General features: G+C 34.8%; 1 protein-coding gene across 1 annotated transcript in view; it reads right to left on the bottom strand.

Annotated features, from left to right (window-relative positions):
* Window positions 1-200: 200 nt before the first annotated feature.
* The window catches only part of LOC145667970 (sodium-coupled monocarboxylate transporter 1-like), a 50,545-nt gene continuing 37,260 nt past the window's right edge, over window positions 201-13,485 (bottom strand). The window contains exons 12-14 of the mRNA XM_081735395.1: window positions 10,470-10,648; window positions 4,866-5,076; window positions 201-308 (exon numbers count right to left, since the gene is read on the bottom strand). Of these exons, the coding sequence (XP_081591521.1) occupies window positions 201-308; window positions 4,866-5,076; window positions 10,470-10,648 (498 nt within the window). The remainder of the gene's footprint in view (window positions 309-4,865; window positions 5,077-10,469; window positions 10,649-13,485) is intronic.

The following is a 13,485-nucleotide window of genomic DNA, read 5'->3' as shown; positions in this document are numbered from 1 at the left end:
TAATGATGTTTTGAAATGAACTTAAGTACAGATATTTAATCTGGGTACTACTGATAAAATTAATTAAACAATATAAATTTCTCAACTGTTTTACAACAAACTTTCATAACATTAAAATGAACTGCGGATTGCACATCAAGCCATAGAATTGACTGTTGTAACCCACATAGTGGAGCACTACAAAGTAATCTATAAATACGTTATTTTTTTGAACGCTGAACATTGTCATAGAGACACATTTCAGAGATCCTCTTCTTCTCCTCTTCAGTACCCACTTCACTTGCCGTTGTAAGCTCAATTTTGGTTGGCTGAAAGAAGACAAAATACTAATGGTTAAAAAAGAACATTTAGGATTTCATTGTATATATCTGATGTATTGCGTTAGTAAAAACTATCTAGCAAAATTAGAAACAGAAACAAAGACACATTTCAAATATTATCATAAGAAAGCATTTCGCTTAGCTCTGGTTATTAATGGAAAAAGGATAAAAGAAGAAATTTCGGAAGCTTTTTTGATGATATGTGAGAGTGCTAAAGAATATTTGATTGGATGGATGAAAAGTTCCTAAGAAACTTTTACACAAATTATCAAATTTCAATTAGACTAACAAGGGACATCACTCAAGTGCCAGCTCAATTTCAATGGAAGTTTTTTTTCCTAATAAAGGGCATATATGTATTATTTGTGATGACATAAATGTTTGCCATGCTGCATGTTTTCTATATTTTAAAATTATTTTAAGAGTTGTGATATGGTTATTAGAGATAACTGCAGAAGTCTCTTACTATCCTTTGTAAACGGAGTGTTAATGTGAAGAGCAACCATGTGGATACATATAAGTCTGGGGGTAAGTTGTATGGTAGGTATAACCTTGACGACAGTCATCTTGAAATCTGCAATTTTGAATTAAGGTCAAGCTTTTAAATTGGGAAATAGGGTTATATGATACATAATTTCGGGCTAGAATTTAATCAGGAAAACAATGGTGAAGTCAGTTTTAAGATACGCACATTTTGGGGAAAATTACAGGCACATTAATTGTTTACACTTCCTATGTGCACCCTCTTCCTCCTTTGCTTCTTGACTCCGCTTCTAACACGCGTATTAATGATAATAAGTGCATAAAAGCTTCGGTAATATATATTAGGCCTAGAAGGAAGTGGTACGGTAAGAGTAATCTTCTCGGCAGCCATCTTGAAATCCGCCATTTTGAATTAAAGTGAAGTTTTGAAAAATGAAAACCATAGCATGTGACACCTCATTTTAATACCATATTTTAACAGCAATCAAATGACATGCTTATTTTTGTTCTATAGTTAAAAAAATATGAATTTAGGACTGCTTCTAATGTGCACTGAAGCTTTTATCCTCTTCTTATAATTAATACGCGGGTTAGAAGCGGAGGTAAGAAACTTAGACACACAGTAAGTATAAACAATTAATATGCCTGTAACTTTTCCTCAAATGTGCGTATCTTGAAACTAACTTCATCATTGTTTTCCTGATTAAATTCTAGCCCGAAATTATGTATCATATTACCCTATTCCTATTTAAGGAATTTTACCTTAGTTCAAAATGGCGGATTTCAAGATGGCTACCGTCAAGGTCATACCTACCATACGACTTCCCCCTAGGTTTTATATGTATCCACATGGTTTTTCCTTTACATTAACACTCCGTTTATAAAGGACAGTTAGGGACTCCTGCAGTGATCTCTAATAACCACATCACAACTCTTAAAAATTATATAAAATAAAGTTAGGAAATATGCATTATGGCAAAAATTTCTGTCATCACAAATAATGCTTACATGTCCTCTATCAGAGAAAGAAACTTTCATTGAAATCGGAGCCGGACACTTGAGTGATGTCCCTTGTAAGATATGAAGTTACATCAAAAACTACTATTTTGAACAGCATTCGACACAAAGTGTCATAAAAAGAAACATTAAAGAATAGTGTGAGAAGGAAGCATGGATTTTTACTGGCAACTAGAAAGAGTAAATGTAGTTTACTTCCAAACTTATAAGACGAACACCTTGTCTATTAGCAGATTTGAATCAGCAGCCTATCCCCTCATCATCTCGTATCAGCTCCTGTGCTTGGGGTCCCTGGTTCTATCCCAGCTCTCACCGTGTGGACTTTGTGGTGGACAAATACCGTGCTCGTGGGTTTTCTCGTAGTTCTCCCGTTTCCTCCCACTTTCTTCAGCCCACCATTTCATTCATTTCTCATAATCACCGTCTCCTTTAGCCAAACCGGCATAACCGTGGGACGTAAAGCACAAAGATTTCATTTTTTCCATCTCGTATCAGATATCATTGTCATTTTTTAGTATTCTGCACAGAGCTCAAGTAGATCTCTAATAACTGACGGAACTCCAAAGATTATGTGTCAATGGAATTGGAACCTGAGACCACGCGCTCAACAGTTTTCCCTTGCAGCTAATCGTTTATTGTAGGACAATTGTACACCCTAAATAATGTATATCTCCAACGCGAACAAACTGTAGGCAAGATACGATTATTCACGTCGTAAGTGAGAGGCTTGGTTTGCCACTTCCGGTGGTCTGAATTCATGTTATGCTCGTAGACCATGTCTCATATTGCCCCAATAAGGGCTATTAAACTTCAAAACAACTACCCAATTGTCCTGTAAGTTTTAAGGCAAGTTAGAATAAACAACTGCAAACGCAATATTACTTTTGTATGATAGGGTTGTCTAAAAAGTGTTGATCATTTTAATACATTTATTGTGATTTTAAAACACATTATGAAACCACAATATATATACAATTTTATTCAATGACCTTCTATCATTTTTCTGGCAACACCATAATTTCGCCAGTAAAGAGTTCTTGTGGTTTCTGGTCAAAACACTGACACGTGGTTTCTTTAGGTTTCCTTTCAAATTAACTAAACACCATTCAGAGAGTTATGCAAAACCTGAAACAAATAATAATCTGACGGAACCGGGTCCAAGTTACACGATGGATGCATTAAAGTTTCACAGTCAAGTTCTTTCAATTTCTTACGGATCGTTAAAGATATATCCGGTCTGGTACTCGCAGCGTGATATACGGCACCCTTTCCTGTTGACAAGTTCTGGCATTTTCTTTTAAATTTCTAGGTGCACTCGCGTTGATAGTCGAAAGTACAGTACATATCCCGATATGTCGTCCTGCTCAGAGACAACATCTCGTGGTGCACAATTACAACGATATCGTGTATCATTGAATTAGTGCTTTGGATTACTTCCATTTTTATATTATGAGTTTGGGATAATGGTGCATAAAAATACACAATCTGTCGTGTAGAAGAAGAAAGAAGGAAATTATATGTTGTTGATTCTAAATAGAAAGAAATAAGATGTAATCTCAATCGTTAAAAATATATGTTGGTTTTATAGTTGTCATAACATCATATAATTGCTTTTTTTAAAAACGTTACTATAACAACTAGAAAAGAAAATAATAATTAATGGAGTCTTGACAATAAAAAGTTAATAGTGATATAAATTATCGTGTATGATTTTATGTGATTTGACCGTGTTGCTATATTTTAAGATTTACACGGATGTTATACAATACCTTTCCAACCTCAGCATAAGCTTCCTGGATATCCATGTGGGCTCTGCCAAAGATTGTGCTGTAAGCTTGTCCTCGCTTCGTCCACAGCTTTTTCGTACATTGTTGTCGTAGGTTATCCAGTTTCCAACACTCATGATTAACTGCTTCCGAAATGATTTGAGTTCGTTTTGTTTCAATAGAGATTCGCAGGCAGAAATATTATTAGGTAAAAGTATTTGACTCAGGTCATATGGTGCCAAATGACCCAGCTTCTTTTTGTAATTAGTTTTCTAGAAATGGCTTAAGGCTCTTTTAGGACATTGACGATGCCATGCCTCTTTACATGCTGTTCTTGCTAAGTTTTTCCCAGAATATTCTTCACTTTGTTGAGATTGGCCGCTCACTGTGAGGAGTATCTTGAACATCAAAATTTGCAAAACGAAAGCGACTGAACGAGCTTTCGGCTGTTGCTTTTGATAAAATATCTTGTCCATAAACAGTGCTAATTTCTTCACGTGTCTTTATCAAAATAAAATTGTAAAATTTAGCACATTTGTGGAAAGTTCACTTTTCTTCATGGTGCAAAATCTTTCATCTGATTACATGAATCCCGACACTTTTCTCACAATTACTAACTTCATGTGTCATCTGTCAAGTAACGTTAGACCTGACTGACACTGATATTTGGGACGTTAACACGATATCGTGCACAAAAGGCTCAACACTATTTAAACTACCTGATACAATGACGCATTAACAAGAAATATCAGTAATGTTAAAAGAAATTGTGATTCGCGGTGGAGTTTATGGTATATGGCGGTTACCTTCCAAGTGCGTGTACTATCGTTAGTTTGCCTCAAGAAATGGTGTTCTACACTCTTTTCGTTGCGGCTCAACAATGAACTTTGCCTGTGTAAATTGATTCTCTGAGAAATCCAAGGGAGGAAAAGAGGTAAGAGTATAGTTTGGAGTACATCGCCTCCTCATTGCGCTAAATCCATGAAAATGATTCTCACGTCTATGTAGATCTTGGTCCTTTTCTGCTGTCGCGAAGAAGGACCCATATTTCCTTTTTAAATTGATATTTATGAATAGTGTTTCTCAAAAAGCATTCGAATATGATGTAACAACGAAAGACTACCTTTACCTTTACCAATGATTAAGGTGATTATACAAGAAACCATAATAGAATAGAGATCCTACAAACAGTTTCTGCATCTTTTCAGAGACTTTCATTTATACAAGACATGTAATTTGAAGTCATAAATATATGCATTGAATAAGATTTATTGTTTACCTCTTCCGTTAAGAGAGCTTCATCAACAGCCTCAGGTAGCTTTTTTGGCAGAAATCTATGGATTACTGGAGAAAGCAGCGTACGATCAATTTCTTTTGGATCTCTTGGTCCTGTTAAGAAGCTTACAAGCAATCCAACCGCAAGAGTCGAACCCACGCCCAGTGCAGTATACCACATGTAAGAGATTCTATACAACACAAACACATCGTCGCTGCAACAGTAATAATAATAACAATCATAAAAGGACGAATTAATTTAAATAAATTAAGTAAGTGAATAAACTGTCGTATTTTACCACCTTTGCATGTAATGTAAATTTATAGCATTTCCGATATAGCTTAAGAGGGCTCAGGAATGGGACTAAATATATTGTATTTACTTCGGGAAATCTGCCGTAGATACATCTCGTCACTTCAATAATGGATTCTGCTACAATACTGACTACTCTCATAAACATAATTTTATGATATTTAAATTGAAATCATACACTTTGTTCAAGTGTAGTTTAGTTTGATCAACCAATGAAAATCACTAGAAATGTTTAATTGAATCAAAAGTTATTTAAATATTTGTACTGCTATACGATAAGCGTCAGAAGAAAGAAACTAATAACCAGATTGTTATGAATAGACTAAAACTAAGGAGAAATATTCCTTGCATTAAATTTATCATTACTCATTAACAAATGGATGTAAATGCACAATTAAATGTGACATAGACTATTATTTACATCTATCATTTATTTACAAAATAATTCTACCTTACTATTAAAAAAAGCCCTTTCTAACACTATGGAAGCATTCTGCGTGTGCTGTTCAATTTTTATTTTTCAAATACATTAATCACGCTGCATATTGTAAAAGTTAGCTCTAGTTTATTATTATTATTCTAGAAAATGTTTGTGACCTTAACTTTTTACCAGTTTCACTGTTTTATAAATATCGATGATTCTGCACTAAATTTCACTGCTTTTAAATCCAAGCAGTAGGGACTAGAGTAAAGTTTCATATGGTGCATATTACACTGTTCAACAAATTTTGATCGAAAGTATGTAAATTCTTTGCAATTGCGATTTTTACATTCATTTAAGCATAATATGAAAGGAAATGATAATAGAAGAATTTTCTTAGCTCAGGTTGTGGAAAAAACGCCCTTGTACAGCGAGGGACACTTCTAAATGGTACACCTTAGCCGTAAATCTCCATATGGCTATACCATTTAGAAGTGTCCCCCGCTGTACAACAGCAGCTGTATATATACAAATGTATTAATATTTATAGAACATTTAAGCAAAATCCTTGTAAAAACCTACATTTCACTTTTCTTTATCTATTTCACTGTGATGTGATAAGCTGGGGAGTTGAGAAGTACCCTAACCTATAGCTTTCTATATCCTTGTACTTCCTTTTTCAAAATTGCGCAAATACCAGATTCACAGCGATACAGAAAATAAAGTAACCGTGGTCAAGTTAAACATTAACAATTCCGTAATAAAAATCAGTATTAACATCAAAACATGAAAAATATGTACAAATACCTTTTTGTGCAAGAGCTACACTGCAATGTAGACAAAAGTTTCAAGTGATCCCTTGTACAGGATCATGTTTATTTTATTTTGAGCGTCTTCGCTTGGCTTGCCTTTTGTAGGTTACATCTGGAGCATCCCTTGCAATAGTCCAACAGTAGTCGGCCAATATGTTAGAACTCCACTTTCCCTCATATCTCTTCTCCATGGCTGCAATATCTTGACGGAAACGCTCACCATGTTCATCACTTACTGCTCCACAATCTTCGGGAAGGAAGTCTAGATGTGAATGAAGAAAGTGGAGTTTCAGAGACATATTGCAATCAAGATTTTCGTAGCACAATAACAACTTTGCTACCAGTTGTTTGTAATTTGTTGCTCGGTGTCTTCCCAGGAACTGTGAACAAACACTCTTCAAGCTTTCCCACGCAGCTTTCTCCTCACCTTGGAGAATTTCGTCGAACTTGTGATCTTTGAATAGTTGACTAATCTGTGGCCTTATGAAAACGCCGTCTTTAACTTTGGCACAACTTAATCGAGGGAATTGTCATCTTAGGTACTTATAGGCCTCATCCTCATGGTTCATGCTCTTAACAAACCTTTTCATAAGACCTAATTTAATATGTAGAGGGGGAAGCAAAATTCGGTTACGATCTACCAGTGGTTCATGCTGCACATTTTTCACTCCCGGCTAAAGAGTTTCTCTGGTACTCCAATCACTTTTGCGGTAATGAGATCCACGATCTCTACTGTCCCATTCACATATAAAGCTACAATACTTTGTATACCCTAACTGCATACCTAGCAACAGTGCTATTACTTTAAGCCACTGAAAATCGTAATATTTAATGGCTTGAAGTAAACGTTTCAAGTTTTCATAAGATTCCTTCATATGAACTGCGTAACCTACAGGAATTGAAGAAAGTTCATTTCCAATATGTAAAAGCACTGCCTTTAAACTCACCTTGGACGAATCTATAAAGAGCCTCCACCCCGTCGGTTCGTAATTAATTTTAAGTGCCCTCATGGGACCATTTACATCTGTACATGCCACAAGTGTGTCTTCCAGAGTAAAAAGTGAAGTGAACATCTTCTCCCTATTCCGATACACTGAAATATTTGCTTTTTCCTGCAATAAATCCGATTGCTTTAAGCGTGACGCTAAAATTTCGGCTTTGCTTTCCGAGAGGTCCAAGTCTCTGATTGGATCACTTAGTTCCTCTTGAGTAAGTCTATGTGGTTTACATGGAGGTTCTTCTACAACAAACGTAGGGTCCTTTGAAGTACTTGATTCAGGAGCTTCAACTTCTTGATCATCATCAGAAAAAAGATCGTATTCTTTAGATGGGCCAGGAACAGGTAGTCCTTCTCCATGTGGAACAGGGCGCATTGCAGAAGGAATGTTACGATAGATCAAGGCCCGCTTCTTCTTCGTGGAAATTCCCTTCTTGACGGAAGGAACCATACAAAAATAACAGTCTCTGATGTGGTCGCTTGGCTCCCTCCAAATCATGGGCACTGCAAAAGGCATTGAGCGCCCCTTCCCATTAATGCAATTTCTTAGATTACTGGCACAAGTGTTACACACAATGTGGGGTGCCCAAGATTTATCTTGGTCTCCAATTTTACAACCAAAGTAATATTGATAGCTTTTTCTTATTAGTGGTGTTATAGTCTGCTTTTGTGAAGAAAATGTCACTTTCCCACACACGTAGCAGAAGCTATCCGCACTGTTTACACAATTTCGCGGTATTTTTGTTTATTGAAATCCTGAAAATGTCACTTGAAATAGATCCGACAACTATTTAAAAATATACATTCGAAATACCAGTATCTTCTAACAATAGCAAAACACTACTGAGGTAAGGAACACAATGAAACCAAGCGTTCATATAGTTTCTCCAGTGTTGCCGGATCAGTGTAACATTTTACCCCAAACGAAGCGAATATATTTATTTTTAAAGCGTTATTATTAGACATGCCTGTAAAACAAAAAGTAGAGCTAATATTCGAAAATAACTTTCAAATTCGTGATCAGCACCACAAAATCAATAAGAATTAGCTGATTTTGTTCAATTTACATAACTTTGCCATTTTACACAGGAACATGCTGACAAAAGAAAGAAAAAACAAGACAACAATAACAACAACATAGAAAAAAGAGTGTAAAAGTAAAACTATTCCATCAAAACTTGTGTAACTGTTCTTTCAAACACTCGGTAGCTCGAAAAAATGTCCACATCTCTCGTTACTTGATTATAACAGTTTGGTATTCTATATAAAAAAGAGACCTCTGTATAATAGCTAACTTAGGACGGGCAGGATGGAATAGATGGGCATGCCGGGTGATGCGAGAAGGGACACGGAAGGATAGTTCCTGAAGTAATATTTACGATCTGAAGTTTCCATTAACTATTTTGTGTAGATACTTCAGGTCAGAGATAATTCTGCGGACTTCAAGAGTCTGAATATTAAGATGTCGCAAGAGTTCCTTCTTAGATAATGATCGAAGTGCAGGAACACGAAAACGGACTATAGCGATGAAGAAATTGAGAACAGAATCAAGTCTGGAGAAATGTGTAGGTGTTGCCATGACCCATATGGGAGAGTAGTATTCGATCTTGTGCGCTATTCAAGTTTTATGAAAAGTTGCTAATGAAGAAACAGTGAGTAGTTCTGTGAATCGATAAAGAAGTCCCAACATGCGCATTGAAGTCTTTAGTACTGAGGAGATGTGGTCAGAGAATGTGAGTTATGAATCAAAGATGACACCAAGATCATTCTGACTAGCAGAATGTGTGATAGGGGAATCGTTGATATGGTATGTGGAGGGAACTGGAGACTTTTCCAAAGTAATAGTAATACTGTCACATTTCTTACTGTTGTGTTTCAAGTGCCACATTTCACACCAGCCTATAAGGTAATTTATGTCTTCCTGTAGAGCAATTGTGTCATGGAGACATGATATTTTTTCTGTATAACTTACAGTCGTCAGCAAAAACAGAAGGCCACTATGGTTGATATTCTATCGAATTCAAATATTTTTTACGTACTGTAATCGCAAACTTAAGTTAAATTTCCCTTCATTCTCGACTGACACAATTCACACATTCAGATAGCCAGGGTGATTACAAACCTTCAACAACTTGTATATGCTATAGACTACCAAAACCGAATATATACTGTATATATATTTTACGAAAGCTATCATGAAACATGGTATTAATTTGGTGATGTAAATCACTGTTTAATTCTTCAGTAATTATCACTCCATGCAAACACGTTATTGGACAGCCTCAAAGGAAATAGCTTATACGCTAAACTGCATCAGTTAATAAAAATTCTGAAAATTATCCATAATTCTTTTAATATTATTTAATAGGTAGACTTCGAAATTTGAAGGGACCTGCTTTTTTATGTATTTGTCCTTGATCGATTTGACCATACGCAATGAGAATGATCGAAACGACCTAGAGGCGATATAGACTTTGTTAAGCAAAATCAAACATTGTTGCTGGGAAATTGGTTTGTAAGTGTGAGTAAACTTAAAACATGACTTAGATTTTACCCCTTCTCACCTTCATATTCTTTATGAACTGCAGCTATAGATATAGGTAAAGCTATTTGGACAAAGCCACATAACAAATACTAAAAAAAGAAGTTTTACGAGATTTATCCCGCAGACAGACACATACACAAATGCCATTTGAGTAGAAAGACTACGTTTGCTTCAAATATATTAGCTCGGAGATTGAATGATATTCATTTTAGTAGTGGTTTTAGTGACTTGGTTTGTCTCACTGAAACATAAAAATCGTCATAATGATAATGCATATTATGCCTTTGGTAATCATGAACTGAACAATATTCAAAGAATAACTTGAGCATTTAGCTCTGTGAGATTACTTAATGATGTTAAACATTTCGGAAAGGTCTCATAATCTGGATGCTAAACGAAAGCGTTAACTTCTAAAATCACGAACAAACCAAAAATAAAATATAGTGACTTCTTAATTTTATTCAATAGTAAACTCAATGATGTACGTAGAACCATTTCCAGAAAAAATCAAACTTCCTACCTATCTCCATAGTTCACTGCTGTAGTTGTCAAATTTGTAGACTCGAAAACATAGGTACAGCCTTCAATTGTGACTGGTTTTGTTGGGAAAGACAACTTTTTAGCAGCGATCTGAACTTGAGTCCCCATCGCTATCCACGACATAAACGCGAGACCAGCCAATCCTCCGTACAAAGCTCCCTAAAAAATAATCGTTTCCTCAAAATTATTATTATTAAAAATAATCCAAATAAATAAGCATAACTATTCTGCCATGTAAAAGCCACTTAGGAACCACGAAAGAAGCAATATTTTCCCCATTAATTTAATTTCATTTCATTTCATTTATTTGCCTGCTTCATTAGCTTACAAAGCATGAGAAATTCCCATGTAAGCGTTACAGTTGTCAGAAAAAAAAGAAAGAAAAGAAACATACAATATTGTCAAGTAACAGAGGTATACATCATGCATATTTCCAAAACCACATAATAGGATATATTAAGTATAAAAACATGACAATTTACATCTAATTAGGTAACTGTTTGTACCACACCAGGCATGTACTCACGGGTAAGTATCTGTTACCAACTCTTCAGTTAATGAGTCATCTAAATATTCTTTAATTGTATAATAGCACTTTTCAGTGAATAGATTATATAAAGTCTTACCAAGAATGGAAACAATGGTCATATTTTTCAAGTACAGAGGAAGTTTATTATACAATCTGACACAATTCATGTACAAGATTTTGCTTATATTAGCACATTTTTGATGCATCACAAATATGCCACTACCTTGTCTTGTAATTATGGCTATAAACATTTTTGTTAAAGACAAAAAGATGCTTGTTTTTCACAGTAAAATGAATAGATTTATAGATATATAAGCTGGGAAGTGTTAAAACTTTTGCTTCTATGAAAACCTTTTTACATGTCGATTTTGTGGGTAATCCAAAAATTATTCTAATCGCTTTCGTTTGCAATCGGAAAGTGCTTAAACTATTTTCAGCAAATCCCCAATGTATTATGCCGAAGTTAATTAATGAATTAAACTTGGCGTAGTAAAAGCTAAGAAGTGCTTCTCTCGACACAGTACCTTGAAGTTTGTATAAGGCAAAACACACGCTACTTCGTTTCTTGTTTAAAATGGAGAAATGAGCAGACCATGAAAGAACATCACTTATGATTACACCTAAAAGCTTTGTTATGCAAGAATATTGGAGTAAGTTAGAAGATATTTTTATTCTAGGTGATATACGCGGTTTTCCTGGAAAATGAAAATGTAAGAGGATCGATTTATCATGATTTATAATTAATCTATTCGCTGTTAACCATTTTACTAATTTCTCCGTAAAAATGTCAGATTTCCTCTCGACTTCTTCTATTGATTTTCCTGATATTATCATACTGATGTCATCAGCATATAGAATACATTTTACTGGATGCATAAATTCTAACAAGTCATTTATATATATATATATATCAGGAAGAGAATAGGACCCAAAATGGAACCTTGAGGAACACCTCAGATTACAGTTGATAAAGACGAACAAGTTGTTTGAAACCCATTTGCAGCTAATTTTGATATTTGTACCGCTTGTTGCCTACTGGATAAATAAGAGAGAAACCAGCTGTGAGCTACACCTCTAATACCATAAGCATACAACATGCTTAAAAGAATAGCATGATCAATTGTATCAAAAGCTTTGGACAAGTCGATCAATAGGCCAACAACATATTTACTGAGTTTTAATTCAAGAGCTATATTGGACAAGTAATCAAACAAGGCTGTTTCAATACTTTTCTTATTTTGAAAGCCATGTTATGATGGTGATAGTAAGTTACATGACTGCAAAAAATTGCAGAGTCGTGACTTCATCACATATTCAAAAATTTTTGAAAACGTGGAAAGAATGGAGACTGGGCGATAATTTCTTACATCATACATACTCGCCTTATTATGGAGAGGAATTACTTTTGCCACTTTTAACACTGATGGAAAATATCCTTTCTCAAGAGATAGGTTTACTAAATAACAGAGATGATTTACAATGAAAGTAAAACAAAATTTAATAACAGTCACTGGAACTTCATCAAAACCTGAAGATCCCGAATTAGACATCCTACACAATATTTTCAATAACTCCTCTACTGTTGCTGGAATTTAAAAAAAGTCGTATGTGAATGCATTGGAAATTTCATCGAGTCGTCATAACTCGCTTGTATGGGATCAGGTAATGGTACAGTATCTAGAAAATGATCATTGAAGACATCTGCAATCCGCTTAGGTTCTTTAATAATTTTGTCCCCAACTTTAACATACTCAAAGTCGCTCTTTTTGTTGTTTTTTCCACCATTTAAGATTTTCCACATAGTTTTAGCTTTATTAGTAGAATTAAGTATTGTGGAACTATTTGATAGTAATTTAGCTGTTTTAATTACTCTTCTGTATATTTTCCTGTACTTAAAAATTTAATTTCGAAACCTGTGAGGAAGTGATGTAATTATTTTGAGTTACCTATTATATCTAAATAGGTTACTTTTAGAAATTTTAATGCCTTTAGTTAACCACGATTTAGTAGATGACGTCCGGATTTTACGAGTAACTTTTGGAAACGCCATATTGAAGTAATGTAAGAAAGTTTCAAAGAAGTATTTAAACTTACATTCAGTGTTAGACGTATTATATATGCCGTTCCAAGACTCGTGAGAAAGCAAGAAATTTAGATATTCCATATTGTGACTGGAAAAAATTCTCTTTGTAACTGTGTATACTTTAGACTTAAGAACAGTGGTATTGTTTAAAGTGATTTTTAAAATAATCGCATCATGATCAGAGAAACCGGGATCAAATACTTCAAGGTTATAGGCAAATTGGTTTTTACTAATGATGAACTGATCTAGCTCACTTTTATTTTGACGTGTCGGTACATCCACTAGCGCTTGGAGATTGTACACATTCAGCAGATCTTTTTGTACAGTACACATTCTTTTTTGCTTCCACTATCCAATTTACATTAATATCACCGCAGATGATCA

Source organism: Thermobia domestica, chromosome 13 (assembly GCF_964235325.1).
Source record: "Thermobia domestica chromosome 13, izTheDome1.hap1.1, whole genome shotgun sequence".
NCBI lineage: Eukaryota > Metazoa > Arthropoda > Insecta > Zygentoma > Lepismatidae > Thermobia > Thermobia domestica.
The sequence above is the reverse complement of the archived record's forward strand: the minus strand, read 5'-3'. Positions and strand labels throughout refer to the sequence as shown.